Source organism: Phyllobates terribilis, unplaced genomic scaffold (genome assembly GCF_046119375.1).
Source record: "Phyllobates terribilis strain yellow unplaced genomic scaffold, ASM4611937v1 Scaffold_14__1_contigs__length_39327217, whole genome shotgun sequence".
In the NCBI taxonomy this organism is placed as follows: Eukaryota; Metazoa; Chordata; class Amphibia; order Anura; family Dendrobatidae; genus Phyllobates; species Phyllobates terribilis.
This window is the reverse complement of record NW_027362774.1, coordinates 18,579,270-18,606,005: the sequence shown is the minus strand read 5'-3', so window position 1 is coordinate 18,606,005 and position 26,736 is coordinate 18,579,270. Positions and strand designations below refer to the sequence as shown.

The window sequence follows — 26,736 nt, the reverse complement described above, 5'->3', positions numbered from 1 at the left end:
GTGTGGCATTGACCTGGTCTCTAATCTGAGCTGCTGTTAACCTGTGATTTCTGAGGCTGGTGACTCGGATGAACTTATCCTCAGAAGCAGAGGTGACTCTTGGTCTTCCTTTCCTGGGGCGGTCCTCATGTGAGCCAGTTTCTTTGTAGCGCTTGATGGTTTTTGCAACTGCACTTGGGGACACATTCAAAGTTTTCCCAATTTTTCGCACTGACTGACCTTCATTTCTTAAAGTAATGATGGCCACTCGTTTTTCTTTACTTAGCTGCTTTTTTCTTGCCATAATACAAATTCTAACAGTCTATTCAGTAGGACTATCAGCTGTGTATCCACCTGACTTCTGCACAACACAACTGATGGTCCCAACCCCATTTATAAGGCAAGAAATCCCACTTATTAAACCTGACAGGGCACACCTGTGAAGTGAAGACCATTTCCGGTGACTACCTCTTGAAGCTCATCAAGAGAATGCCAAGAGGGTGCAAAGCAGTCATCAAAGCAAAAGGTGGCTACTGTGAAGAATCTAGAATATAAGACATATTTTCAGTTGTTTCACACTTTTTTGTTAAGTATATAATTCCACATGTGGTAATTCATAGTTTTGATGCCTTCAGTGTGAATGTACAATTTTCATAGTCATGAAAGTACAGAAAAATATTTAAATGAGAAGGTGTGTCCAAACTTTTGGTCTGTACTATATATATATATATATATATTTTTTATTTTTTTATTTATTTATTTATTTATTTTTTCTATGAAAAAAAAATTAATTTCCTCTATAGCTCTGCTTAATTAAAATATTTCCAGGTGATGTATTTCCAAATTATAGGGTATCTGTAGCATAGAAACCTATCTGAAGAATTTAATTAAAGCTGTTTCATGTAGACTTTGTAATCCCCAGCAATCTCCATAGGAAGCAGTTCTTCACCGCCAGATATCATATGGGACCAAAACTAACAATTTCTGGGCAGTTCTTTTTCATTTTGCCCTCCTTCACCTCCCGGAATAACTCTTACATGTTCATAAAAAAAAATTAGAAAAATGAAATGGGATCTTTTTGTAAGGCTAAACAGACTCTGGGCTTACCGAAGCCTCAGTTTTTCATTAGAGGATGTCAGCATTGATCCTCTGGTCTTGAGACCACAGAGGTGAGGAACATTTCGGGTGTCTGGTACCGTACCCAGTCTGGTCACACACAAAGCACAGGGGAACAGGCAACACTTTTGGCTATTGAGAAATTTCTACTTCATGTGGATGAGTGCTTAGTTTCTGCTCATAAAAAAGTACTGTTCTTTTGCATCCAAAGCATTAATTAAAATTGTGGAAATAAGATAATGGCTTTTGTAATACGGAGCATTATGCTTGCACGCAGGTGTGTATGCGTATGCATTCAATACAGACCCATGTAAGTGAATTGACCAGTTCACAGGAGCGATTTAAAAAAGCACAATGAACTAGAATTGTCAATTTTACACACATGGTAATTTCACTTGTACTGAATTATATACCCATCCTCAATAGTTTGTGAACTTGGTCTTAAAGTGGTTGTTGCATCTTCTTTTTTTTTTCAGGAGCACATTGCTTTTCTGCTTCTTGGTTCCTACTTGGTTGGGGGTGTGTGTGCGTGCCCCTCTGTATTTGACAGTTTGGACTAGTGTTTTTTGACATTATAGCACCACTTGTTCGTACTGTGCAGTTTCCCATGTTGCAAGCAGAGGTATCTTTACCTCTGCAGCACAGAAGTGTCATGCTCCTGAATTCGATCCCTTGAGTTTGTGTTCTGTGGTCGGCTTCTGTTTCTGCCGGGCCACAGGAGACGCACCTTTTCTCTGGGTGTCTGGGCTCTGCTTTTCTGGCTGCAGTCTGCTTAGCTCACACAGGTGTTTTCATTTGTGTGCCGATCACCTTTTGGGTGCAGCTTTATATTCTGTCCCCCTGCTGGCATTTCCTGCTGGTGACAGATTCATTTGAATGTTCTGATATTCTATTGATGTTTATAGCTAGTCTGTGAGATTCCAGCTAAGGGTTTTCGCTTTTCTGTTTCTTTGCTATACTTTGCACCTATCTTCTGTTTATCATTAGGAAGTAGACAATATATTTGTTAACAGTACTTGCTTCATTCTGTCTTTGGTATTTTGTTATTTACTTTACTCACTCTGGGATCTTTCTATTACAGCACACTTCTCTTCTTGTAGGTAATTCACACTCTGTTCTGCCCTCGGTTTATTTAGAAGGAACATGAAGCAACTCTTTGGCCTTTTAAGCAGATTAGGCCAGAGCTGCCATCTCCTATTCTATTGTTAGGTCTATCTCTGCACTCGCAGGCTCAACTAAGGACTGTGGAGTCAGGATATGTAGTCTGTACAGGAACCGGCAGGGTCAATTGCAGTTTTTAGTGTATAACCTATTTTCCCGAGTGAGTTGCTGCACAGACATTGCTATTCTAGGAGCTGTTAGGAGCATTCAGGGTGAGCCGTTGTCGAGTGAGGTCGCCATCGCATTATCTTAGGGTGCCAACCAGGGTCAGAGTATGGCTTTTACCAGGCTGAACAGGGATCTGTCCTGTTCAGGTACATGACCCCCTGGTATGTAAGCTACCTATGTGCTTGTGCAGTCATAACAAGAAGGAGCGCAGGAGCACTGAACCTACCCGGCGGGAGCACTGAAGCTACCCTGCGGGAGCACTGAAGCTACCCTGCGGGAGCACTGAAGCTACCCTGCGGGAGCATTGAAGCTACCCTGCGGGAGCACTGAAGCTACCCTGCGGGAGCACTGAAGCTACCCGGCGGGAGCACTGAAGCTACCCGGCGGGAGCACTGAAACTACCCGGCGGGAGCACTGAAGCTACCCGGCGGGAGCACTGAAGCTACCCTGCGGGAGCACTGAAGCTACCCGATCCAGTGATCCTGCCATCTTCAGAGCTTGCAAGTGCCTGCTATCTGCCTAGGAAACTGACCACCTCTAATAGACTACAGGGGTAGCCGGTAACCTAGTCATCAAGCTGTCAACTATAGAATAAAAATAATTCTGTTTTCTGAGAACGGAGATGATTTTTAATAAGAAGTAGATTGCAAAGTTGCTTTGCATTTTTACCCATTTAACAACAAGAAAAAACACCTTTTTTTGACAGATATTCATTATTTTTATTTACTTTGGGGGAGCGGTATATTTTTGTATTAACCCTTTGATACATTTATTGATGCACAGCTCACTTTTGCTCCTTTGACTTACCACGCGCAGTATTAAAGATGGTTTACATGGTCACATCTGAGGTCCGTGCATCATTCGCCTCTTTTTTCCCCACCAAAATGAAAACTGGAGGAGGTAGGAAAACCTTTCCATCGCTGAATGGTTTCCCTCTGTCCATGAGCGCCCGGACCTCAGAGGCCGTCATGTAACGGGCCCGAGTATATTACTATGTGAGTGAGCTAGATGGATGCAGTATGAGTTGGAGATGGATTTGGCGTCCTGAAGTTTGGCCGGCAATTCCAGCAGCAAGTTATCTGCAAATAAAATAATGATTTATCTGCTGCGGTAAAGTTCTGACCTTCAGGGAATCATCAGAGGAAACCGGGCTCCTAGTATCGTGGAAGTACCATGGATTGGAGTGACAAGCGGACATTTTGCTGCTGTGATAAAGCTTAATTCAATTTGGCTGTCTTTTTTCCTCTTATTAAACATATTTGTTGTACTAAATTATTAACCCATTAGTGACCAAACACGGTCTTAACGGCAGGCGGCACCAGTCCCTATTCTGCAGCAATTTCCTCTGATATTGCAGTTTGTAACCACCTCTCTCTTCTGGTTTTCAGCATAGAAACCTAGGCAATGCCCCCTGTTTCCTTTTAGACATGGCAGTCCTATTCCAAGTGTTTTCCCAGAATAGCAGAGATCAGATTTACCTAAAAGTTACAAAAAGTTCATAGGTGATCTGAGGACAAATGATGTAGAAAAAAAAAAGTGGAAACAATTCCATACATGATACTTTTTCTTGTGTAAACATTTCATAAAAGCAAATGACCTACTTGTAATAGCTATTCACACAACTGTAATAATCTGAATATTTCAGCAGGTTATTTTAGTATGAAATTTGAATATTATATAAAAAAAAATAAAATCATGATATATGGGTGAAATTTAGTATAACTTTTATTCTAATCATTGAAATCCCTGTTGTTTGTATGTACAGGAGTCCAGCGCGCAGTCCTGATCTGCATGCAGAGATAGCTGTCAATCACTGTCACACAGGCATGGCTGTCAATCATCGGTTAGGACCACCCAATGGACTGAGCCATACAAACAGGGATTTCAATGAATGAAATGCAAGTTTCACGTAAACTTTTCCCACAAACCTGTCGGCTCCTCCTGTGCTAAAACATGTCGCCTGTAGATCAAGAGACCCTTTAAGAAAAAGTCTTAAAAATCACACAATAGTTTATATGTACCCCTAAACATAATATTACTTCTCCCACATGCCAGGGTGTTTCCCAGGACTGAGATATTGATAATCAGATTGGTAGGGGGTCTAACATCGAACTCCCCCCATTTGTCATGCCACATTATACAGAGCTGATTGATGGTGGTGTCGGGTCCCTAATGATAAGATTCTGATGACTGATCCTAAGGACAGTTCATCAATATCTCAGTCGCAAACAACTCCTGTAAAGCTCGGCCATTACACGGTTAAATAATGGTTCTGGACGGCGTTGTCTATAAACATCAGGATCGTCTTTTTCCTTCAGGCGGTCTGTGTTCTTCTTGAGCTGCAGCTGCCGATGTTACACCAGGAGGTTCTGGGGGTCTGCACCGTACCGTCAATGCACATTACCTGGGTGGGGAGTGAAACCTATCCATGTAAGCGAAATAAATGTATTTTGAACGTCGCTTGTGAGCTTTGATGCTAATTACACAAGAGTGGATGCATTTCTCCAGTAATGAGGTTCATCCGATAGCCAGATCTCGCCTTTCCAGTTACCCCTGGAACTGAACACATTCACCCCACTCGCCTGTCTCCACAGAATTACACTTATATACAAAACGCTTTTTAATCTTCCAGGAAGGTTTGTAGCGATATCAATTAATTCGCCAAATAAAACAAATCGGCAAAAATAGGAAATTAATTTTTTTCTTCTTCTATTAATTAAAGTACAATCCCTTGAATCGCGGACGGCGCTGGCTCACAGTTGTACAGACGCGTTACATGAAAGCAGAGATACTCTCTGCGTCAGTAACAGCCGGCTTTTATTCCAAGCTAAATAACATCTGATTTGTACAGATCTGTGTTTTCAGCTATTGACCTTTTCACGGTACATGATCATTTCTCCGGTTCTCTGCTTTGCCGCCACAGGGCAGAGCTTTCAGTTCTTGCATTAAGGATGCTAAGAGCAAATACAATTGATACGTCAACACCGAGATCTATTCTTACTGACTGTGACGTTTCCTTTTGACTTTGTGACGGGCCAAACACATTGATTTTTAATATTTTTCGATGGTTTTAAATTGTTTGCAGATGCCATGGTTTCAAAATTGCAATAGATTATATGTCGGTGGTTGGACGATAACTACTGATTTAATTTTTTTAAGCAAAGCACAAGGGGCTCGGGTTAGGTATTTGCAAACTGTAGAAGTGAACATTCAAGTAAACCATTCTGAAGAATTGTTGGTATAAGGCTTTGTGCACATGGCAAAACCATGTACATTACTGCATACATATGACAGACCACTGTATAGCGCCTGTAGGGCAGGATATTTATGCTGTACAGTATGTGACTATATGTGGACTATACTGATACCTGCTCACCTATCAGACAACCGATGTTCCTCTATCCTGCTAACAGTGCCCCCGATTGGTCTCCTATACGGCTCCTGGTTCCTCTATGATGGTGGGGAGCTTCAGGTGACCACTGCAGCCAATCAGTGGCTGAAGATTGTTGTGGGGACACTTGTCAATAGCATTGATGAGCTTTTTTTTTTTTTTTTTTTTTATTGTTTGTTTTATTTTTTTAGGAGGATTATGGGCCCATTTTTAAACTAATAAAAATTAGTGGACAATTCCTTTAACGGTGGCATCGTTTTGTGAGTAACGCCAAATCTCTGAAATAAACTTCAGTCTTGTTGGAAGTATAAGAAAGGACTCCTACTTTTACTTCCAGCTGGATGCATTGCTGGCTTTGGCTCATTAAATGGCTTTAAAAGCTGCAGTGTTGTTTTCTTCCCAGTAAGCTCTGTGCGTGAAATAAGGGTACATTCACACAGAGTACCGTATTTTTGCGGACTATTAGACGCACCGGACCATAAAGACGCACCTAGGTTTTAGAGGAGGAAAATAGAAAGAAAATGTAAGCTAAAAATGTGGTCATGATGCCCTGTTAAGGGGGAGGGGGTCTGCTACTGACACTGTTGTAGGGATAATGTCCCCCAATTCTGTTAATATCCCCCATCCTGGTACATATGGCCCCCTCCTTCCTGTTATATGTGGCCCTCATCCCCATCCTGATAGGCATGGCACCCCTCATCCCCATCCTGGTATGCTTGCCCCCCTCATCCCTCTTCCTGGTATGTATGCCACCCTTCATGCCTCATCCTGGTATGTATGGCCCCCTTCATGCCTCATCCTGGTATGTATGGCTCCCTTCATACCTCATCCTGGTATGTATGGCCCCCTTCATCCCTCTTCCTGCTATGTATGGCACCCCTCATCCCTCTTCCTGGTATGTATTGCACCCTTCATCCTGGTATGTATGTCCCACCTCCTCCCTCTTCCTGGTATGCTTGGCCCCCCTGATTCCCATCACGCTGCACACAAAAAAATGACTATACTCACCTCCTCTCTGCCCCAGTGCTGCGTCCTGCTCTGCTGCTGACAGGGATCTCCCTGTGTGAGCCGCGCATGACGTAACTGCTATGTGCCCTCACACTGTGAGATGCTGAGCCGGAATAGTCACTGCTCCCCACGCCGGGACTGTGTGCATGGGGAGCAGTGACCATTCACTCTCCTTAATAGCGACGGAAGCAATGGGAGTGGGTTGTAGTGAATATTCATGGTCTCTAATAGCGGGCACACAGACCGCAGAGCCGCTGCAGGAGCCGCGCTGGAGGTACAGTGTGCACGCTATTAAGGAGAGTGAATGGTCACTGCTCCCCATGCATACGGTCCCGGCGTGGGGAGCAGTGACTATTCCGGCACAGCATCTCACAGTGTGAGGGTACATGGCAGTTGCGCGGATCACACAGTGAGATCCCTGTCGCTGACAGAGCAGGATGCAGCGCTGGAGGAGAGAAGAGGTGAGTACAATTGTTTATTTTTTTTGTGTGCTGCGTGATGGGGATCACGGGGTGCCAAGCATACCAGGATGAGGGATGAAGGGTGCCATACATACCAGGATGAGGGATGAAGGGTGCCATACATACCAGGATGAGGGATGAAGGGGGCCATACATACCAGGATGAGGGATGAAGGGTGTCCTACAAACCAGGATGAGGAATTGGGTGCCATACATACCAGGATGAGGGATAAAGAGTGCCATACATACCAGGATGAGGGATAAAGGGTGCCATACATACCAGGATGAGGGATAAAGGGTGCCATACATACCAGGATGAGGGATAAAGGGTGCCATACATACGAGGATGAGGGATGAAGGGTGCCATGCATACCAGGATGAGGGATGAAGGGTGCCATACATACCAGGATGAGGGATAAAGAGTGCCATACATACCAGGATGAGGGATGAAGGGTGCCATACATACCAGGAGCTGCGCTGCAAGTACAGTTTGTTCGCTATTAAGGAAAATGAATATTCACTGCTCTGCACGGGCATGGGAAGCAGTGAATATTCATTTTCTTTAGCAGCGGGCACAGTGTAGGCTGCAGCAGGTGGCTACTGCCTCCTGTGCCCCGCTTCTCCACCGCTGCCGCTCCCCTCACATCCCCCACCACCCACAGCCACAGTATACAGTACAGACCAAAACTTTGGACACATCTTCTCATTTAAAGATTTTTCTGTATTTTCAGGACTATGAAAATTGTACATTCACACTAAAGGCATCAAAACTATGAATTACCACATGTGGAATTATATACTTAACAAAAAAGTGTGAAACAACTGAAAATATGTCTTATATTCTAGGTTCTTCACAGTAGCCACCTTTTGCTTTGATGACTGCTTTGCGCACTCTTGGCATTCTCTTGATGAGCTTCAAGAGGTAGTCACCGGAAATGGTTTTCACTTCACAGGTTTGCCCTGTCAGGTTTAATAAGTGGGATTTCTTGCCTTATAAATGGGGTTGGGACCATCATTTGTGTTGTGCAGAAGTCTGGTGGATACACAGCTGATAGTCCTACTGAATAGACTGTTAGAATTTGTAGTATGGCAAGAAAAAAGCAGCAAAGTAAAGAAAAACGAGTGGCCATCATTACTTTAAGAAATGAAGGTCAGTCAGTGCGAAAAATTGGGCAAACTTTGAATGTGTCCCCAAGTGCAGTTGCAAAAACCATCAAGTGCTATAAAGAAACTGTCTCACATGAGGACCGCCCCAAGAAAGGAAGACCAAGAGTCACCTCTGCTTCTGAGGATAAGTTTATCCGAGTCACCAGCCTCAGAAATCGCAGGTTAACAGAAGCTCAGATTAGAGACCAGGTCAATGCCACACAGAGTTCTAGCAGCAGACACATCTCTACAACAACTGTTAAGAGGAGACTTTGTGCAGCCGGCCTTCATGGTAAAATAGCTGCTAGGAAAGCACTGCTAAGGGCAGGCAACAAGCAGAAGAGACTTGTTTGGGCTAAAGAACACAAGGAATGGACATTAGACCAGTGGAAATCTGTGCTTTGCTCTGATGAGTCCAAATTTGAGATCTTTGGTTCCAACCACCGTGTCTTTGTGCGGCGCAGAAAAGGTGAACGGATGGACTCTACATGCCTGATTCCCACCGTGAAGCATGGAGGAGGAGGTGTGATGGTGTGGGGGGGGCTTTGCTGGTGACACTGTTGGGGATTTATTCAAAATTGAAGGTATACTGAACCAGCATGGCTACCACAGCATCTTGCAGCGGCATGCTATTCCATCCGGTTTGCGTTTAGTTGGACCATCATTTATTTTTCAACAGGACAATGACCCCAAACACACCTCCAGGCTGTGTAAGGGCTATTTGACCAAGAGGGAGAGTGATGGGGGGCTACGCCAGATGACCTGGCCTCCACAGTCACCAGACCTGAACCCAATCGAGATGGTTTGGGGTGAGCTGGACCGCAGAGTGAAGGCAAAAGGGCCAACAAGTGCTAAGCATCTCTGGGAACTCCTTCAAGATTGTTGGAAGACCATTTCCGGTGACTCCCTCTTGAAGCTCATCAAGAGAATGCCAAGAGTGTGCAAAGCCGTCATCAAAGCAAAAGGGGGCTACTGTGAAGACCCTAGAATATAAGACATATTTTCAGTTGTTTCACACTTTTTTGTTAAATATATAATTCCACATGTGGTAATTCATAGTTTTGATGCCTTCAGTGTGAATGTACAATTTTCATAGTCATGAAAATACAGGAAAATCTTTAAATGAGAAGATGTGTCCAAACTTTTGGTCTGTACTGTATCTATCTATATATATATATATATATAATATATATATATTACATACACACACACACACAGGGTGGTCCACAAGTAGGTGGACAGAAAGTGTAATACGGTTATGAAGGGGAGATTTATCAAACACTAAATTGCAGCCGCCTGTCTGGATCATCCTCCAATAAACCATGAATTAGACGTGGACGATCAGCTTCCACCCAATAGATTTCAGGATTCACATGATAGAAGCTTGTGAAATTCCCAATTCCAGAGAGGCTCTTCTGTGGACTTTTTTGGACTCTGAACAAGTGTTTCAGCAACAAGTTGTTTATTATCTTCTGTACAGACTGTTTTGGGTCGACCAGTTTTTGGAGCATTAAGGCTGTGTGCCCACGATGCGTTTTTGGTGCATATTTGCAGTGCGTAAACGCTCCAGAAAAGCATTGCATACCTTATCCCATGACTTCCTATGACATTCTGCAAGTTCTGTGCACATGGTCCGTATTTTTTCTGCGCAGATTTTACTCGCACAAAAAATACGGACATGACCAATTGTGCGTTTCTGCATGCGGATTTGCCTATACAGTGCTTTGGAAAAACGCATCAAATACGCGTCAAAAATGCATGTAAAAACCACATGCGTTTTTCTGCCAAGGAGATGCAGAAATACTCAGGAAAATTTCTGCTTCATTTCTGCATCTTTGGCACTAAGTCTAAGGATTGAGCCGGTGGCATTGAATTTGTCACGAATGCAGTAAATGGTTTGTCTCTTTGGTGCTTCAGTACCAAATGTTTCAATCCAATTTGCTCTAACGGTTTCAGCATTTTGAGATTTCCAATACTCTGTTAAAATCCATTTTCTTTGATCTGTTTTTACATTATTTGCCATTATGTGTTATCTGAATTATCTGAAAAGAAAACAGATTTGGGGGAGATCTATCTGTGAAACTGGCTCAGTTTCCCTTAGCAACCAATCAGACTCCACCTTTCATTTTCCAAAGAGTCTGTGAGGAATGAAAAGTGGAATCTGATTGGTTGTTAAGGGCAACTGAGCCAGTTTCACTTTACACCATGTTTGATAAATCTCCCCCTTCATAACCTTATTACACTTTCTGTCCACCTACTTTTGGACCACCATATATATATATATATATATAATCTCTATCCAGAAGACATTCGGGAGGAATGACAATACGGTTTATTCGCAACATGTTCCGAAGTTGAACCATCAGAGGAATCGCTGTATACTGTTGTTGTTTGGCTATAGCATGGCAACATTGACTCCCAATGAATGTGAGAGCCGGACGATGAAGAAGAATAGGATCAGTATTAGGTGCCGGAGATTCTTGGTCCTCGCACATATAGAAAAATAAAATATATAAAGAAGAATAAGTGGAACTTTGCTTTTTTATTAAAAACTGTGCGCCCAAGGTCATAATCGTATTTCAGCAAGGTGCAGCATAATAGTGTTGGCCTGAAGTTTCCGCCTTACCTCATCCTCTAATCACTTTTGACTTGGACTCGGTGCTTTCTGTTTTATGTTCTGCAGTTCATTTTCGGTACAAATGAGTAAAAAGCAACAACTTCTATTTAATGTTGAGGAGAACATAAGTTGTGAGCTCCATAGAACAAGCTTTCCTTCTCGTTAAAGTGAGATCCAGGCCCAGCTAAAAATGATATTTACATGTTTTATCAACTGTCCCGTAGGAATGAGTAAAGACGTAAATCTTGTCCTTTTATTAGATAAAATATCTGATTGGAAACGCAGGACCGGGGGTGATCCGCTGATCGCTCATGTGAATGGGTTCATGTGACACAGGACCGGGGGTGATCCGCTGATCGCTCTTGTGAATGGGTTCATGTGACACAGGACCGGGGGTGATCCGCTGATCGCTCATGTGAATGGGTTCATGTGACACAGGACCGGGGGTGATCTGCTGATTGCTCATGTGAATGGGTTCATGTGACACAGGACCGGGGGTGATCCGCTGATCGCTCATGTGAATGGGTTCATGTGACACAGGACCGGGGGTGATCCGCTGATTGCTCATGTGAATGGGTTCATGTGACACAGGACCGGGGGTGATCCGCTGATCGCTCATGTGAATGGGTTCATGTGACACAGGACCGGGGGTGATCCGCTGATCGCTCATGTGAATGGGTTCATGTGACACAGGACCGGGGGTGATCCGCTGATTGCTCTTGTGAATGGGTTCATGTGACACAGGACCGGGGGTGATCCGCTGATCGCTCATGTGAATGGGTTCATGTGACACAGGACCGGGGGTGATCCGCTGATCGCTCATGTGAATGGGTTCATGTGACACAGGACCGGGGGTGATCTGCTGATTGCTCATGTGAATGGGTTCATGTGACACAGGACCGGGGGTGATCCGCTGATCGCTCATGTGAGTGGGTTCATGTGACACAGGACCGGGGGTGATCCGCTGATTGCTCATGTGAATGGGTTCATGTGACACAGGACCGGGGGTGATCCGCTGATCGCTCATGTGAATGGGTTCATGTGACACAGGACCGGGGGTGATCCGCTGATCGCTCATGTGAATGGGTTCATGTGACACAGGACCGGGGGTGATCCGCTGATTGCTCTTGTGAATGGGTTCATGTGACACAGGACCGGGGGTGATCCGCTGATTGCTCATGTGAATGGGTTCATGTGACACAGGACCGGGGGTGATCCGCTGATTGCTCATGTGAATGGGTTCATGTGACACAGGACCGGGGGTGATCCGCTGATTGCTCATGTGAATGGGTTCATGTGACACAGGACCGGGGGTGATCCGCTGATTGCTCATGTGAATGGGTTCATGTGACACAGGACCGGGGGTGATCCGCTGATTGCTCATGTGAATGGGTTCATGTGACACTGGACCGGGGGTGATCTGCTGATTGCTCATGTGAATGGGTTCATGTGACACTGGACCGGGGGTGATCTGCTGATTGCTCATGTGAATGGGTTCATGTGACACAGGACCGGGGGTGATCTGCTGATCGCTCTTGTGAATGGGTTCATCTGACACAGGACCGGGGGTGATCCGCTGATTGCTCATGTGAATGGGTTCATGTGACACAGGACCGGGGGTGATCCGCTGATCGCTCATGTGAATGGGTTCATGTGACACAGGACCGGGGGTGATCCGCTGATCGCTCATGTGAATGGGTTCATGTGACACAGGACCGGGGGTGATCTGCTGATCGCTCATGTGAATAGGTTCATGTGACACAGGACCGGGTGTGATCTGCTGATCGCTCGCTCATGTGAATGGGTTCATGTGACACAGGACCGGGGGTGATCCGCTGATCGCTCATGTGAATGGGTTCATGTGACACAGGACCGGGGGTGATCTGCTGATCGCTCATGTGAATGGGTTCATGTGACACAGGACCGGGGGTGATCCGCTGATTGCTCATGTGAATGGGTTCATGTGACACAGGACTGGGGGTGATCCGCTGATCGCTCGCTCATGTGAATGGGTTCATGTGACACAGGACCGGGGGTGATCCGCTGATCGCTCTTGTGAATGGGTTCATGTGACACAGGACCGGGGGTGATCCGCTGATCGCTCATGTGAATGGGTTCATGTGACACAGGACTGGGGGTGATCCGCTGATCGCTCTTGTGAATGGGTTCATGTGACACAGGACTGGGGGTGATCCGCTGATCGCTCTTGTGAATGGGTTCATGTGACACAGGACCGGGTGTGATCTGCTGATCGCTCATGTGAATGGGTTCATGTGACACAGGACCGGGGGTGATCCGCTGATCGCTCATGTGAATGGGTTCATGTGACACAGGGCCGGGTGTGATCCGCTGATCGCTCATGTGAATGGGTTCATGTGACACAGGACCGGGGGTGATCCGCTGATCGCTCATGTGAATGGGTTCATCTGACACAACTGCTTTAATAAAGCGTGACTTGGTTGCTTTTGGTACATTGTACCCTGGACCTCGTTCGCTGCTTTTTGGTTCATTTCTAGTATAAGCATTGTGCAGTATGAATCCAATTGTTGCATTTTCCTGTTGACCAATTATATTCGGGATTTGTTGTGGTCTAATATTATCTTCCATACCCAAACAACGCCTACCCTAAGTACAGACATATTATAGATATGCCTCATAGAATATGTCACAGTCCATTGATTTTCTGCCTTAAATCCTTTTTCCTCCCATCAGCCATGTTTAGGTGATGCAGGTGTTATTTCCACATACTCTGGTCACCTTGTTCCTTTTTGATGCCATTAATTACTGTGTTACCAAACTCAAGGGAAATGTTTTGTTTCCATTCCCCCATAGGAATAATGATCTGCAAAACAAAGCTTAGCTCGGCTCGCTGTCTGTCTGCTCCATTTGCTGTTCATGCTGGCAAGTTGTTTCTCAGAAGGTATTAGACCTCCTGATTTGCTTCATTTCACAGTGTGATAGTAAGAGAACATCTGCTCTGCATGTATGGTGCATTTATATTAAACCTTTCTGCATTTGATCAGCAGCGATGGCGAGTATGCTGCTCATTCTTCATCGTTCTGTGTCAGCAAACCTTATCTGTATCATGAGAGCAGCCAGCTACCAGACCATGGATGTGAAATGCAAACCCCCAGACCCCTAACTCTTCATTTTAGCAACGCTCTAAACGCCTTTAGATCTGTACAACCATTCATATACCTGACACTGCATCCACGCAGCCCCCTATAAGCTAATACATCTATGCAGCCTCTGTACAACCAACGTTGCGTCTGTGCGGCCCCTGTACACCTAACATTGCACCCATGCAGCTCCTGTCCAACTAACGTGGCATCTGTGCAGCCCCCTGTAACCTAACGCATCCATATTGCCCTTGTACACCTAACATTGCATTCCTGCAGCCCTCTCACATCCGTGCAGTCCCCTGTACACCTAATGTTGCATCCCTGCAGCCCTCTCATATCCATGCTGCCCCCTGTACACCTAACGTGGCATTCGTGCAGCCCTCTCACATCCGTGCAGCCCCCTGTACATCTAAGGTTGCATCCCTGCAGCCCTCTCACATCCGTGCAGCCCCCTGTACACCTAACGTTGCATCCCTGCTGCCCTCTCGCATCCGTGCAGCCCCCTGTACACCTAACGTTGCATCCCTGCAGCCCTCTCACATCCGTGCAGCCCCATGTACATCTAAGGTTGCATCCCTGCAGCCCTCTCACATCCGTGCAGCCCCCTGTACACCTAACGTTGCATCCCTGCAGCCCTCTCGCATCCATGCAGCCCCCTGTACACCTAACGTTGCATCCCTGCAGCCCTCTCACATCCATGCAGCCCCATGTACACCTGACGTTGCATCCCTGCAGCCCTCTCACATCCGTGCAGCCCCCTGTACACCTAACGTTGCATCGCTGCAGCCCTCTCACATCTGTGCAGCCCCCTGTACACCTAACGTTGCATCCCTGCAGCCCTCTCACATCCGTGCAGCCCCCTGTACACCTAACGTGGCATTCGTGCAGCCCTCTCACATCCGTGCAGCCCCCTGTACACCTAACGTTGCATCCCTGCAGCCCTCTCACATCCGTGCAGCCCCCTGTACACCTAACGTTGCATCGCTGCAGCCCTCTCACATCTGTGCAGCCCCCTGTACACCTAACGTTGCATCGCTGCAGCCCTCTCACATCCGTGCAGCCCCCTGTACACCTAACGTTGCATCCCTGCAGCCCTCTCACATCCGTGCAGCCCCTTGTACACCTAACGTTGCATCGCTGCAGCCCTCTCACATCTGTGCAGCCCCCTGTACACCTAACGTTGCATCCCTGCAGCCCTCTCACATCCGTGCAGCCCCCTGTACACCTAACGTGGCATTCGTGCAGCCCCCTGTAACACTAACGCTGCATGCGCTTTTTTAGTGCTAAGCCATTTTGATCTCAATAGGGAATAACTGTAGTAAAAATGCTTCTTCCCCCGTGGATGCTACAGCTACAGTCATACCTAAATGTTAGATTGGTGGGGTCTGAATGCTGGGACCATCACCGCCAGGACTCGGCACTAGAGATGAGCATATTAATTTGCATGAAAATGAATTTTATTTGAATTTTGCAAAAATTAGTTTTTACCAGAATGTTTTTTTTTATATTTCCTTCCTTGCAAAATCAGCAAGATGGCGGCTAATACTCGACGCTGCCTCCTGTTTGTCCCTTTGCCCCCGCAGCCCTCCCATCAGGTCCTCTGTACCTCTTATTTTCCCCTTTATTTGTCGCACACATCCACTTTGGCCGCTTGACTTCACGCTATGTCTTCCAGTGCGTCTGGGCTTCTGACGTCCCTGCGCCCTATGACATCTGAGGGCTAGGCGTATCAGAAGCCACAGCCTGGAGCCAAGTGGCCAAAGAGGATGAGGAAAGGATGGCCGATGTGACAGGTGAGTATCATTTGTATCTATCCCTTGTAATAACATCCTACATTTAGTATGCTCTAGGGGCAGGAGAAGACCCCAGAGCATAATGAGGAGCATTCAATAATTCACATTAATTAATTTAGCTGTGAATCGACTTTCCCTTTAAAATCCGTGTGATATTCTGAATCTGAATCTCCTCTCTTCTGGGCACAGAAACAGCCAAGTGAGTGGGAAGCCAGGAACAATTGTAACAATTAGTTTCTGTGTTTTTGAAGTTTCTCATTTAGACACATGAAGTAATTTGCAAAAAAACTGATGTGTGACAAGCTGTTTATTCCACTAGATGGCGCCATAGCTGCTCTTCTCTATGATGCTTTTTTGTTGTGCTACCTAATGTTTGTGAAGTATGGCAACAAAGAATCCTCTGCATCTAAACATTTGCTAGTGATTTCCACAAAACATCGAATAGGTAAAACTCCCAAATCCTTTTAATGACCCAAATCATTTTTTTCCTGAGAGGCTCTTTAAATTTTAAGTCATTTTTTTTTTTTTTTTTTTCTTCTTCTGTGCTTCCCACTAATTCTTAGTATGAGATCATGGACGGCTTTGATGAGTACCAGTCCTCATCCCTTAAGAGCATAACAATATGTGCATCCAGAAAACGGGTGAAAGGCTGCACAAAGTTTTGTTTGGAATCTTTATTATTATCATTTTTACTTTTCCCCAAAAAATTACACACCATAAAATGCTCCGAACACTTAATTTAAAATCTGATTTTTTTTTTTCTTTCTTTATTTAATTACAATAGTGCGGATGTTTTATGTGCGTTGCCTCTTTGAACCCCTCTTATCCTCTGCCATTTTTTTTTTTTTTTCTTCATTACTTTTAATGAAAGGTCTCTGGGGTTCCTGGCAAAAGCTGCAAAGCTGTTCTGATAGCAGTAAATAGCCGAGGTTTGCACAGCTTTGTGCTGTCATTTAATAAGAGGTGAGTCTAATTACTTTTGCAAAAAAAAAAAAAAAATCACTGGATATTTCCTGGAAGATTATCATACATTTTGGATTATTACAAGGGGGTTTCACACATCTTGTTTTTTTTTGGGGGGGGGGGGGAGAAATGCCATTGCAGTTTTTGGAGCAGTTTTTGCCAGGAGTGGATTAAGTGGGAAGGAGAAGTCCTTTCTTTATATTTCCCAAAACTGGCGACACAAACTACATTTCCACTAAAATTTCTACATTTTGAGCTGTGTTTTTTTTTCCAGCAGAAAAATAAAAACTGAGTGGCCAGATGATAGCCAATTCTGTCTCAGTGAAATGGTTAACCAGGGTCCCTACTTTTTTAAGGCAGTGATGGGGTTAATATCTGAATTTCCTAAAACAGTGAAGAGAATCCCCATTGGACCAGGGCAATGCCAGGGTTCATTTTAGAATCTCTTGTTAGTGAAAAGCAAGGAAGGGGTTAATTTTAGGATCCCTGTTGGTTGAAGGCCGTGAAGGGATTAATCCTTGGTGAAGAGCAATGAGACATATTATCAGAGGAGTGCTGTCCATGGTTTCAACAGATAGCACTCAGCCATGTCATTCTATGGGGCTGTGCACATGTCCAACTATTTCCTCGGACCGAGTAAACCTAGAAAAAAAGATCACAGCATGCACAATTTGCCCAAGACTTGGATGGAACTCGCCCATCCAACTCTATGGGTCCGTGGAAAAAAATCGGGCTGCACTCGGATGACATCCGAATGCAGTCCGATATTCAAGGACTGACATAATCAGAGTCTGATTAGAATAATTCTTGGGTGGAGAGAACACGGTGGTGTGTCCGTAGCCTGCCTCACCTCTGAAGGACCCGGCAGTGTCCTGTAGTATCAGACTGATAACTGATCGTCCTGCGCTCAGCATAGAGGATGGAGATGATGGCACCGATCGAGCACAGAGATTCAAGAACACTCTGCCTGATCATTAATCGAGGGGCATCTGCACAGGACGACCGCGCAGCTTGGAAGGATCAGTGTTCTCTGGTTCCTGTCGATATTCCATAAACCTCTGTATCTTTGCTACTGTTAATCCCAATGTAAACTTCTAAATATTCCGACTACTTTGGATTTTCCTCTACATCGTAGTGAGTCCTCCGCCTTGGCTTCATTGGCTCGCAGGTCCATGTCAGAGGGGGGCATTTGTGTATTTTCCTGTCTGTATGAGATACACAACAAGCTCAGACTTTCCACAGAGCTTTTGATGTCTGCTGATTTATTGGACAAGCGTTAGTGAAATCTATTACTTGTTACATTTATTATGGCAGGATTTTTTTTTCTCTTTTAAATTAATCCCTAATGTGGAATAAAATAACAACAAAAAAAAGATTCCGTCTCCGCGTCTGTTTCCAGTTAAGTAACTTTGTGCGAGTGGTATCTGGACTGTGTCCGCCGTATACAGCTCCATTGAGTAAGTCAAGAGAATTTCTAGGGGGCCAGGCTGCTTTCTTTAAGAGCAAATTCGAGTAGCGTGGCCGACCATGCCGTGGTGGGGTACCTGATACACCTGTTATCACTCTGGCCCTGTTATTTCATCAAGTCGTACAGCAATCGCCTCTTTGATCAGCTTCAAATACGATTATGTGATATATTTGGCAGCACTTTAAGCTGCAGGATCTGGCGTTAAGTGGGGTAGTGTCAGCAGCAGGCTGATTTATCAGCCAAAAAAGCAATCTTTGGAATTGGGTAATTAATGACGTTATGTAGAAATATAGAGGTTGTGCCTCATGAAATGGACCTGGGAATGGAAAGTGTTCGGCCTTTATAGATGTCACAATCCAGATGGGATGTGTAATTAAAAGGTAACTGCTCTTTAAGCATAATTCATTAGTATGTGTGAATATAAGAACCTCTGTGATATATCTTATCCGAGAATTCTGCTTCTTTCTCCACTTATGAGACACTTCGCCCCAACTCATCGTCCACTCTGAAAAAACAGCGCAACTCCATTTTATCTTTGCTAGCGCAAACTATTATACTGTATAGAGAGGGGGAGGAGGAAGAAGAAAACAAGCAGAGGGAGACACAGAAAGATCATGCTGAGCTTTCTAACAAGTCTTCTACCTCTCCCCAGAACTGGATTCACATCTACACAGCACAGTACTGCTGTATAACGGCTTCCATGCTGCTAACTAAGAAAATAAGAATAGGAAGACTGGTCTGAGCTTTCTAACAAGTCTTCTACCTCTCCCCAGAACTGGATTCACATCTACACAGCACAGTACTGCTGTATAACGGCTTCCATGCTGCTAACTAAGAAAATAAGAACAGGAAGACTGGTCTGAGCTTTCTAACAAGTCTTCTACCTCTCCCCAGAACTGGATTCACATCTACACAGCACAGTACTGCTGTATAACGGCTTCCATGCTGCTAACTAAGAAAATAAGAATAGGAAGACTGGTCTGAGCTTTCTAACAAGTCTTCTACCTCTCCCCAGAACTGGATTCACATCTACACAGCACAGTACTGCTGTATAACGGCTTCCATGCTGCTAACTAAGAAAATAAGAACAGGAAGACTGGTCTGAGCTTTCTAACAAGTCTTCTACCTCTCCCCAGAACTGGATTCACATCTACACAGCACAGTACTGCTGTATAACGGCTTCCATGCTGCTAACTAAGAAAATAAGAATAGGAAGACTGGTCTGAGCTTTCTAACAAGTCTTCTACCTCTCCCCAGAACTGGATTCACATCTACACAGCACAGTACTGCTGTATAGCGGCTTCCATTCTGCTAACTAAGAAAATAAGAACAGGAAGACTGGTCTCTTCTTACTAGCTCAGATTCAATTGCAAATTAAAAGATAGAGGGGAAAATTGGTGAAAAATGTAGGATATAAGTTCCGATAATGCTGAGAAATAGCGTTATCCCTCATGTACACGTGACAGCGTATTCTGAAAAGTTACTTGAAAGTACAATTACTTTTGGCTGACTCACATTTGTTCTACCGTCTCTTGTCTGGTATCCAGAGAATTAAACCCATTATGTTTTTTTTTTCATATCAGAGTACGGTTTTTAACTGTTCTTATTTTTGAGGTCTGTGGAAAATAACAAATTGTACCATTTCATATAAGTAACAAAGCCGTCGTTGCGATAGAAACATTACAGTGATTTTTTGGTTCCTCCCTGGCTGAGGATTTGGCGCTTGGTTTCGTGTGCTAGACAGCTGTTCGGGAGTGAGTGAGTGCGCCCCGGCAGAATGCGGGTAATCTCTCTTCACAGAAGAGGAGCTCGCATTAAACCTCAGAGCCAGTTCTCCTCGTTCTTTCTTGTTATCTCCTGGTGCCAGTTTCTTCTCCTTGCCAGCGTAAGGCGGCTGAAAATCCCGTGTCCTGGAAGCTGCTCGCTTGCTGTTGCCAGTAACCAATTGGCCTGAAGTTTGTGTTAGCAGAAATCATTTTATCGGGTAAATATTAGGAGTCGGATAATTATATATATATACATACACACACATACATACAGCTCTGGCAAAAATTAAGAGACTGCTGCCCAGTTTTCTCTACATGTCTGACTTCCATTCCAGTGTCAGTTGAATTCCAACCACCGTCCACCTCATTCTACTTGATGTGCTTCTGATTAGGTGATCACCGGAACCAAATCTTATGTAACGAGGGAAAGTATAAAAAACACTGCTGTGATCTTCACAATCCACTTGGAATAGGACAAAACAAGTGCTAGGAATAGCCCAAAAGTAATTAGAATGAAAAAATAACTTTTCACCATGCCAAAGGAGTTGAAAAGAAAAGTCTTGAGTGAGGAAAAGAAGGGCTCAATTCTGGCTTTACTAGCAGAGGGATACAGTGAGCGTCTTGTTGCCTCCATCCTTAAAATTTTGAAGACGGCCGTCCATTACAACGAGGTCAAGCAGCAGACATTGGGGACAACAAAGCTACAGACCGGCAGAGGGCGAAAGTGACTCTCCACTGACCGGGATGACCGTCATCTTATTCCAATGTCACTCAGCAACCGCAGGATGACATCAAGTGACCTACAAAAGGAATGGCAGCCGGGGTGAAGTACACGGCAAGAACAGTTGGTAACGGGCTCCTAGAGGCCTCGAGTCATGTAAAGCTAGAAAAAGCCTTTCATCAAAGAGAAGCAAAGGAGAGCCAGGCTGAAGAGTGCCAAAGACCATAAGGATTGGACCATAGAGGACTGGAGTAAGGTCATCTTCTCTGATGAGTCTAATTTTCAGCTTTGCCCAACACCTGGTCGTCTAATGGTTAGACGGAGACCTGGAGAGGCATACAAGCCACAGTGTCTGCACCCACTGTGAAATATGGTGGAGGATCGATGATGATCTGGGGATGCTTCAGCGAGGCTGGAATTGGGCGAAGGACGTATGAATCAAGCCGCATACAAGGTTATCCTTGAAAAACACTTGCTTCCTTCTGCTCAGGCAATGTTCCCCAACTCTGAGGACTGGTTTCTCCAGCAGGACAATGCCCCATGCCACACAGCTAGGTCAATCAATGTGTGGATGAAGGAGCACCACATCAAGACCCTGTCATGGCCGCCCAATCTCCAGACCTGAACCCCATGGAAAACCTCTGGAATGTGATCAAGAGGAAGATGGATGGTCACAAGCCATCAAACAAAGAAGAACTGCAGGAGCGGCATAAGGTCACCCAAAAGCCGTGTGAAAGACTGGTGGAAAGCAGCCAAGACGCATGAGAGCTGGGATTAAAAATCATGGTTATTCCACCAAATATTGATTTCTGAACTCTTCCTGAGTTAAAACATGAGGATTGTTGTTTCTAAATGAATAAGAACTTGTTTTCTTTGCATTATTTGAGGTCTGAAAGCACGGTTTCTTTTTTATTATTTTGACGATTTCTCATTTGCTGCAAATAAATACAAAATTTTTAGCTTTGAATTTCGGAGACATGTCGTCAGTGGTTTATAGAATAAAACAACAATGTACATTTTACTCAAAAATATACCTAGAAAGAGAAAAATCTGAGAAAATGAAAATTTTGCAGTGGTATATATATATATATATATATATATATATATATATATATATATATATATATAAACAGAAAAAACTGACCGGCACTTCCAAAACAAGAAATAGGTGTGAACAGGTGCTTATTAGGAGCAGATATCTCCATATACAACTAACAGACAAAGTAGCATTCTGTAACGCTAAGTATGCGAACATGAAATATATGAAACATGAATACCATTACACCTGTAGAAAATAGAAATAAATTAGAAATCTTAGCGCATAAATTGGCCAATTCATGTGTACCTGGTAGCCGCGATAAGGCGTTTCTCAAAATACCAGGAACCCATCAATGTGAATTCCTCTCTTAAGAGACATCCATCTGCTTGTGTGTGGGATAATAAGATCCTGCTGTAATTAAAATCGCCTGTGGCATAGAGGCAGAGTGCTCAGTCAAAGCTTATATATATATATATATATATATATATATATATATATATAGAAACAGAAAAAACTGACCGGCAGCCATCTCCATATACAACTAACAAACAAAGTAGCACTCTGTAACGCTAAGTATGTGAACATGAAATATATGAAACTTGAACAGCATTACTGCTGTAGAAAATAGAAATAAATAAGAAATCACATTGACAGGGTCCTGGTATTTTGAGAAACGCCTTATCGCGGCTACCAGGTACACATGAATTGGCCAATTTATGCGCTAAGATTTCTCATTTCTATTTTCTACAGCAGTAATGCTATTCATATTTCATATATTTCATATTCGCATACTTAGCTTTACAGAGTGCTACTTTGCTTGTTACACATTATATAAATATACATATATACATATAAATTAGTATAAAAATATTGGCCATTGAAAACATACAGCTGCTCCACCCCGAGCATAAGAGACCGCTGTCCGCTGAGTGTATTTGGGGGAGTCGGGAGAGAGCTGTCGGCCAAGTGTTCTTGTGCTAGCGAACATCTCCACGTGATTTATCGCAAGCGTGCGCTAATCAGTTCCATTTTATGGACAAAAATAGGTCACGTAAAAGCAGGCGGAAATTTGTGCATCCGTTGGGATCTGGCCTATTAATGAGATAACTTCAAGTAGCTCTTGTGTAGGAGTTTACAGCTTATTTGATAACTTTTGTAGCACGGTAGCAGGTATCAGGTTTTGCTGCTTTTTTGTGAAAAAAAGCAGGTACAGCAGTATGTGAAACCCTTTTATTTTTATGATTTTTCCTAAGGTTAAAACCATAAGATCTTGGTGTCATCACATGAGATTTGCAGTACAGTTTAATTAAATTAGTGATGCATTAAAGTAAACATTGGCTGATCAAGGTGTGAAATTGAATATTACCTGAGCAGCTTATGGGAAAACCAAAGTGTGAAAGTAAACAGTGTCCTACAAACTCTGCACTGCCAATGTATTAGGTAAACTGTTCTTGATCAGTTCACATCCCCCAGCTGTTACATTTGTAATTGTGTATTTTTTCATTAACTCATTTGAAATTTTTTTGTTCAGAATGGTCACTAAAAACCCTTTTCCACTAAATAACTTGATCAAATTGCCCTTTTTGTGATCTTTAACTAACAGAGATGAGTCATTGTGTTTATGTGACAATATGTTAAAGTGCATCATTATTTTTTTTTACACTTCTATATGATGGATATACATGGATGTTGGATTTGGTGTAAATGAAATATTATTTAACTATTTGTATTTTTTTCTCTTCTCACAGAATCAACGAGAACTTTTGTGCTGTGTTGCAGCAAGGAACGATTTATAAATGATGTCAGGACAGGACCTGGCGGAAGTGGTCCAGATAGCGGTAGAAGATTTGCAATCTGATCATCACCCTGGTGGGTTATTATCTCTGATTAATGGGGCATGTACAGAATGTATGAGATGTGTCCATGTCACTTTCTACCTACAGGACAATTGGGTGAAGTCTAAAATATATAAATCTTAACTTGACGTTTTCATCATACAAAGGTGTGAGCTGCAGCGCCATCTTTTTTTCAAGAGAACATTCACACACGGCTTAATTTTTGTGGATTTTTCACTGGGTTTTGTTGCAGCTTTACAAAGTGTAAATTACACAGTAGAAATCTGCAGCGTAAATTGACTTGATGCTGATTTCAAATATTTTTAATCAACCTATATTACTAAATAGTCAACCCCAAAACAAAACCAGTTTTTACAAATAGAATAAAATAGTATACTTTTATTGAGTTACAAAATGGTTAAAACAGTAATTCTAATAGGTGTACAATCAATGAAGATCACAAGAGGGTACAATACATCATCTTAGCCAGCAGGGTAAAGTAAATAAATAGATATGCCACAGCAAGTTAGTATGTCATAAAAATGTCGAGAAACCAGAAATCCCATAGAGCAAGTGCTCAAAAGGGGTGTATGGTGCACTACTGGTGCCAAGTTATAAGGCTCTGAAGCTGTAAAAGGAACTTACCCATGGCGTGGATGAATGACCGACTGTGAGCGTCGCCCCGACGCGCGTTTCGCGTGGTGTGCTTCCTCGAGGGGGGCACCTTATAACTATCTATTAGAATTACTGTTTTAACCATTTTGTAACTCAATAAAGTATACTATTTTATTCTATTTGTAAAAACTGGTAGTGTTTTGGGGTTGACTATTTAGTAATATAGGTTGATTAATGATGTGTGTTATAGTACACCCCTTCCATACATGGCATTATGAGTATTAAGTACACCCATAGCGTTTGGTTCTATGTTTATAGATTTCAAATATTTGTACATTTTTTTTTCTGCTGTTTTTTTTTACTCAGAGTTCGGATGAAATTTATTAAATTGCTTGTGCAGGAATTGTAGAAGGGGCCGATCGCTGCGTGCACACTATGTCTTAGGCGAGACTTCAAAGTTGGATATGGGCAGGAAGAACACTTGTACCTACTTCTACTATTTGTGAATATTCTCGGCACTTGTTCCATATCAAATAAACTACATCCGCGGTTTAATTTTCTTTGGAGCACTGGCTGCCGGCACATTTGTATTTAACATCCAGATATAACTCGTTACGGTTCCCTTAGTTTACCCATAAACCATTGTTCAGATTGATGTTTATTAGCCACTAAAGCGACTTTTTTTTCCACTTTCAGTTTATTTGTAAGTTGATTAAAGTGACTTGTGTGCAGTTCAGACCATCCACTGTAGCCTTCACCACGTCTCCCCGCAGCATGTCAATGGCCTTGTCTCATTTCCCTGCCTGCTTTTAAGACGTCTCAAAGATTTGTGATGCAAGCCCTTATCTCATTCCCAAGCAGCCATTTCAATGTAATTTCAAAATCCGCATTATCTGTCGGCGCAGCTGTAGGAAGAAGCCCGGTATGAGAAGGAGAGGTGTCATCACCCCCTATATTTTGGGGGGGGGTAACCTTGTTTGGTGCAAATGGAACAGTTGATGTCTCTATAGTTATTTAAGATTTTCAGAAGTTTAAGAAAAAATATTTTAAGAAACCGTAATGGAAGAAAATTCAAAATTATCCACTTTTTTTTTTTTGTCCTCAGGTGAAGCTTTTATTTTGCCCTGACATACCCTTTAATAAGTTGTCTTCAAAACCTCCCATTTTTATTGTTTTAAAGTCATGGCCGAAAGTGTTGGCACCCTTGAAATTGTTCCAGAAAATGAAATATTTTTCGCAGAAAATGATTGCAATTTCACACGTTTTGTTGTACACAGGTTTATTTCCTTTTGTGTGTATCAGAACAACACAAAAAAACTGAGAGAAAAAGGCAATTTGGACAGAATTTCTCACAAAACCCCCAAAAATGGGCCGGACAAAATTGTTGGCACCATCTACTTAATATTTGGTTGCACCCTTTGTCATAAATAACTGCAATCAGTCGCTTCCTATAACCATCAGCTTCTTACTCCTCAGCTGGGATCTTGGACTCTTCTTACAATCTGCTCCAGGTCTCATATGTGAAGACGTCTTCTCCCAACAGTAATTGTAAGATCTCTCCACAGGTGATCAATGGGATTTAGATCCGGACTCATTGCTGCCACTTCAGAACTCTCCAGCTCTTTGTTTCCATCCATTTATGGGAACTTCTTGAAGTATGTTTGGGGTCATTGTACTTCTGGAAGACCCACGACCTAGGACGCACACCCAGCTTTCTGACACTGGGTACTACATTGCTACCCAAAATTCTTTGGTAATATTCAGATTTCATGATGCCTTGCTCTCAGCTACGGCACCCAGTGCCAGAGGCAGCAAAACAAACCCAACACATCTTTGAACCTCCACCATATCTGACTGTGGGTACTGTGTTCTTTTCTTTGTAAGCCTCATTCTGTTTTCGGTAAACAGTAGAATGATGTGCTTTACCAGACAGATCTATCTTGGTCTCATCAGTCCACAAGACGCTTTCCCAGAAGGATTTTGGCTACTCACGTCATGTACATTTTGGCAAACTGCTGTCTAGCTTTCTCTGTGTCATCTGTGGGGTCCTCTGGGGTCTTCTGCCATAGCATTTCATTTCATTCACATGCGGATGGATCGTTCACGCCTATACTGATGCACCCTGAGCCTGCAGGACAGCTTGAATTTCTTTGGACCTTGATTGGGGCTTATCCACCATCCGGACTATCCTGCGTTGCAACCTTTTATAAATTTTTCTCTGTCGTCCACGTCCAGGGAGATTAGCTACAGTCCCATGGGTTGTAAACCTCTTCATTATGTTGCGCACCGTGGACAAAGGAACATCAAGATCTCTGGAGATGGACTTGTAACTTTGAGATTGTTGATACTGTTTTACAATTTTGGCTCT

At 43.5% G+C, this 26,736-nt stretch overlaps 1 protein-coding gene across 1 annotated transcript in view; it reads left to right on the top strand.

Moving 5' to 3' along the window:
• Positions 1-26,736, top strand: part of BANP (BTG3 associated nuclear protein) — a 433,716-nt gene that overhangs the window by 11,803 nt on the left and 395,177 nt on the right. Inside the window, exon 2 of the mRNA XM_073659719.1 lies at positions 23,667-23,787. Within this exon, the coding sequence (XP_073515820.1) occupies positions 23,715-23,787 (73 nt within the window). The 5' untranslated portion in view covers positions 23,667-23,714. The remainder of the gene's footprint in view (positions 1-23,666; positions 23,788-26,736) is intronic.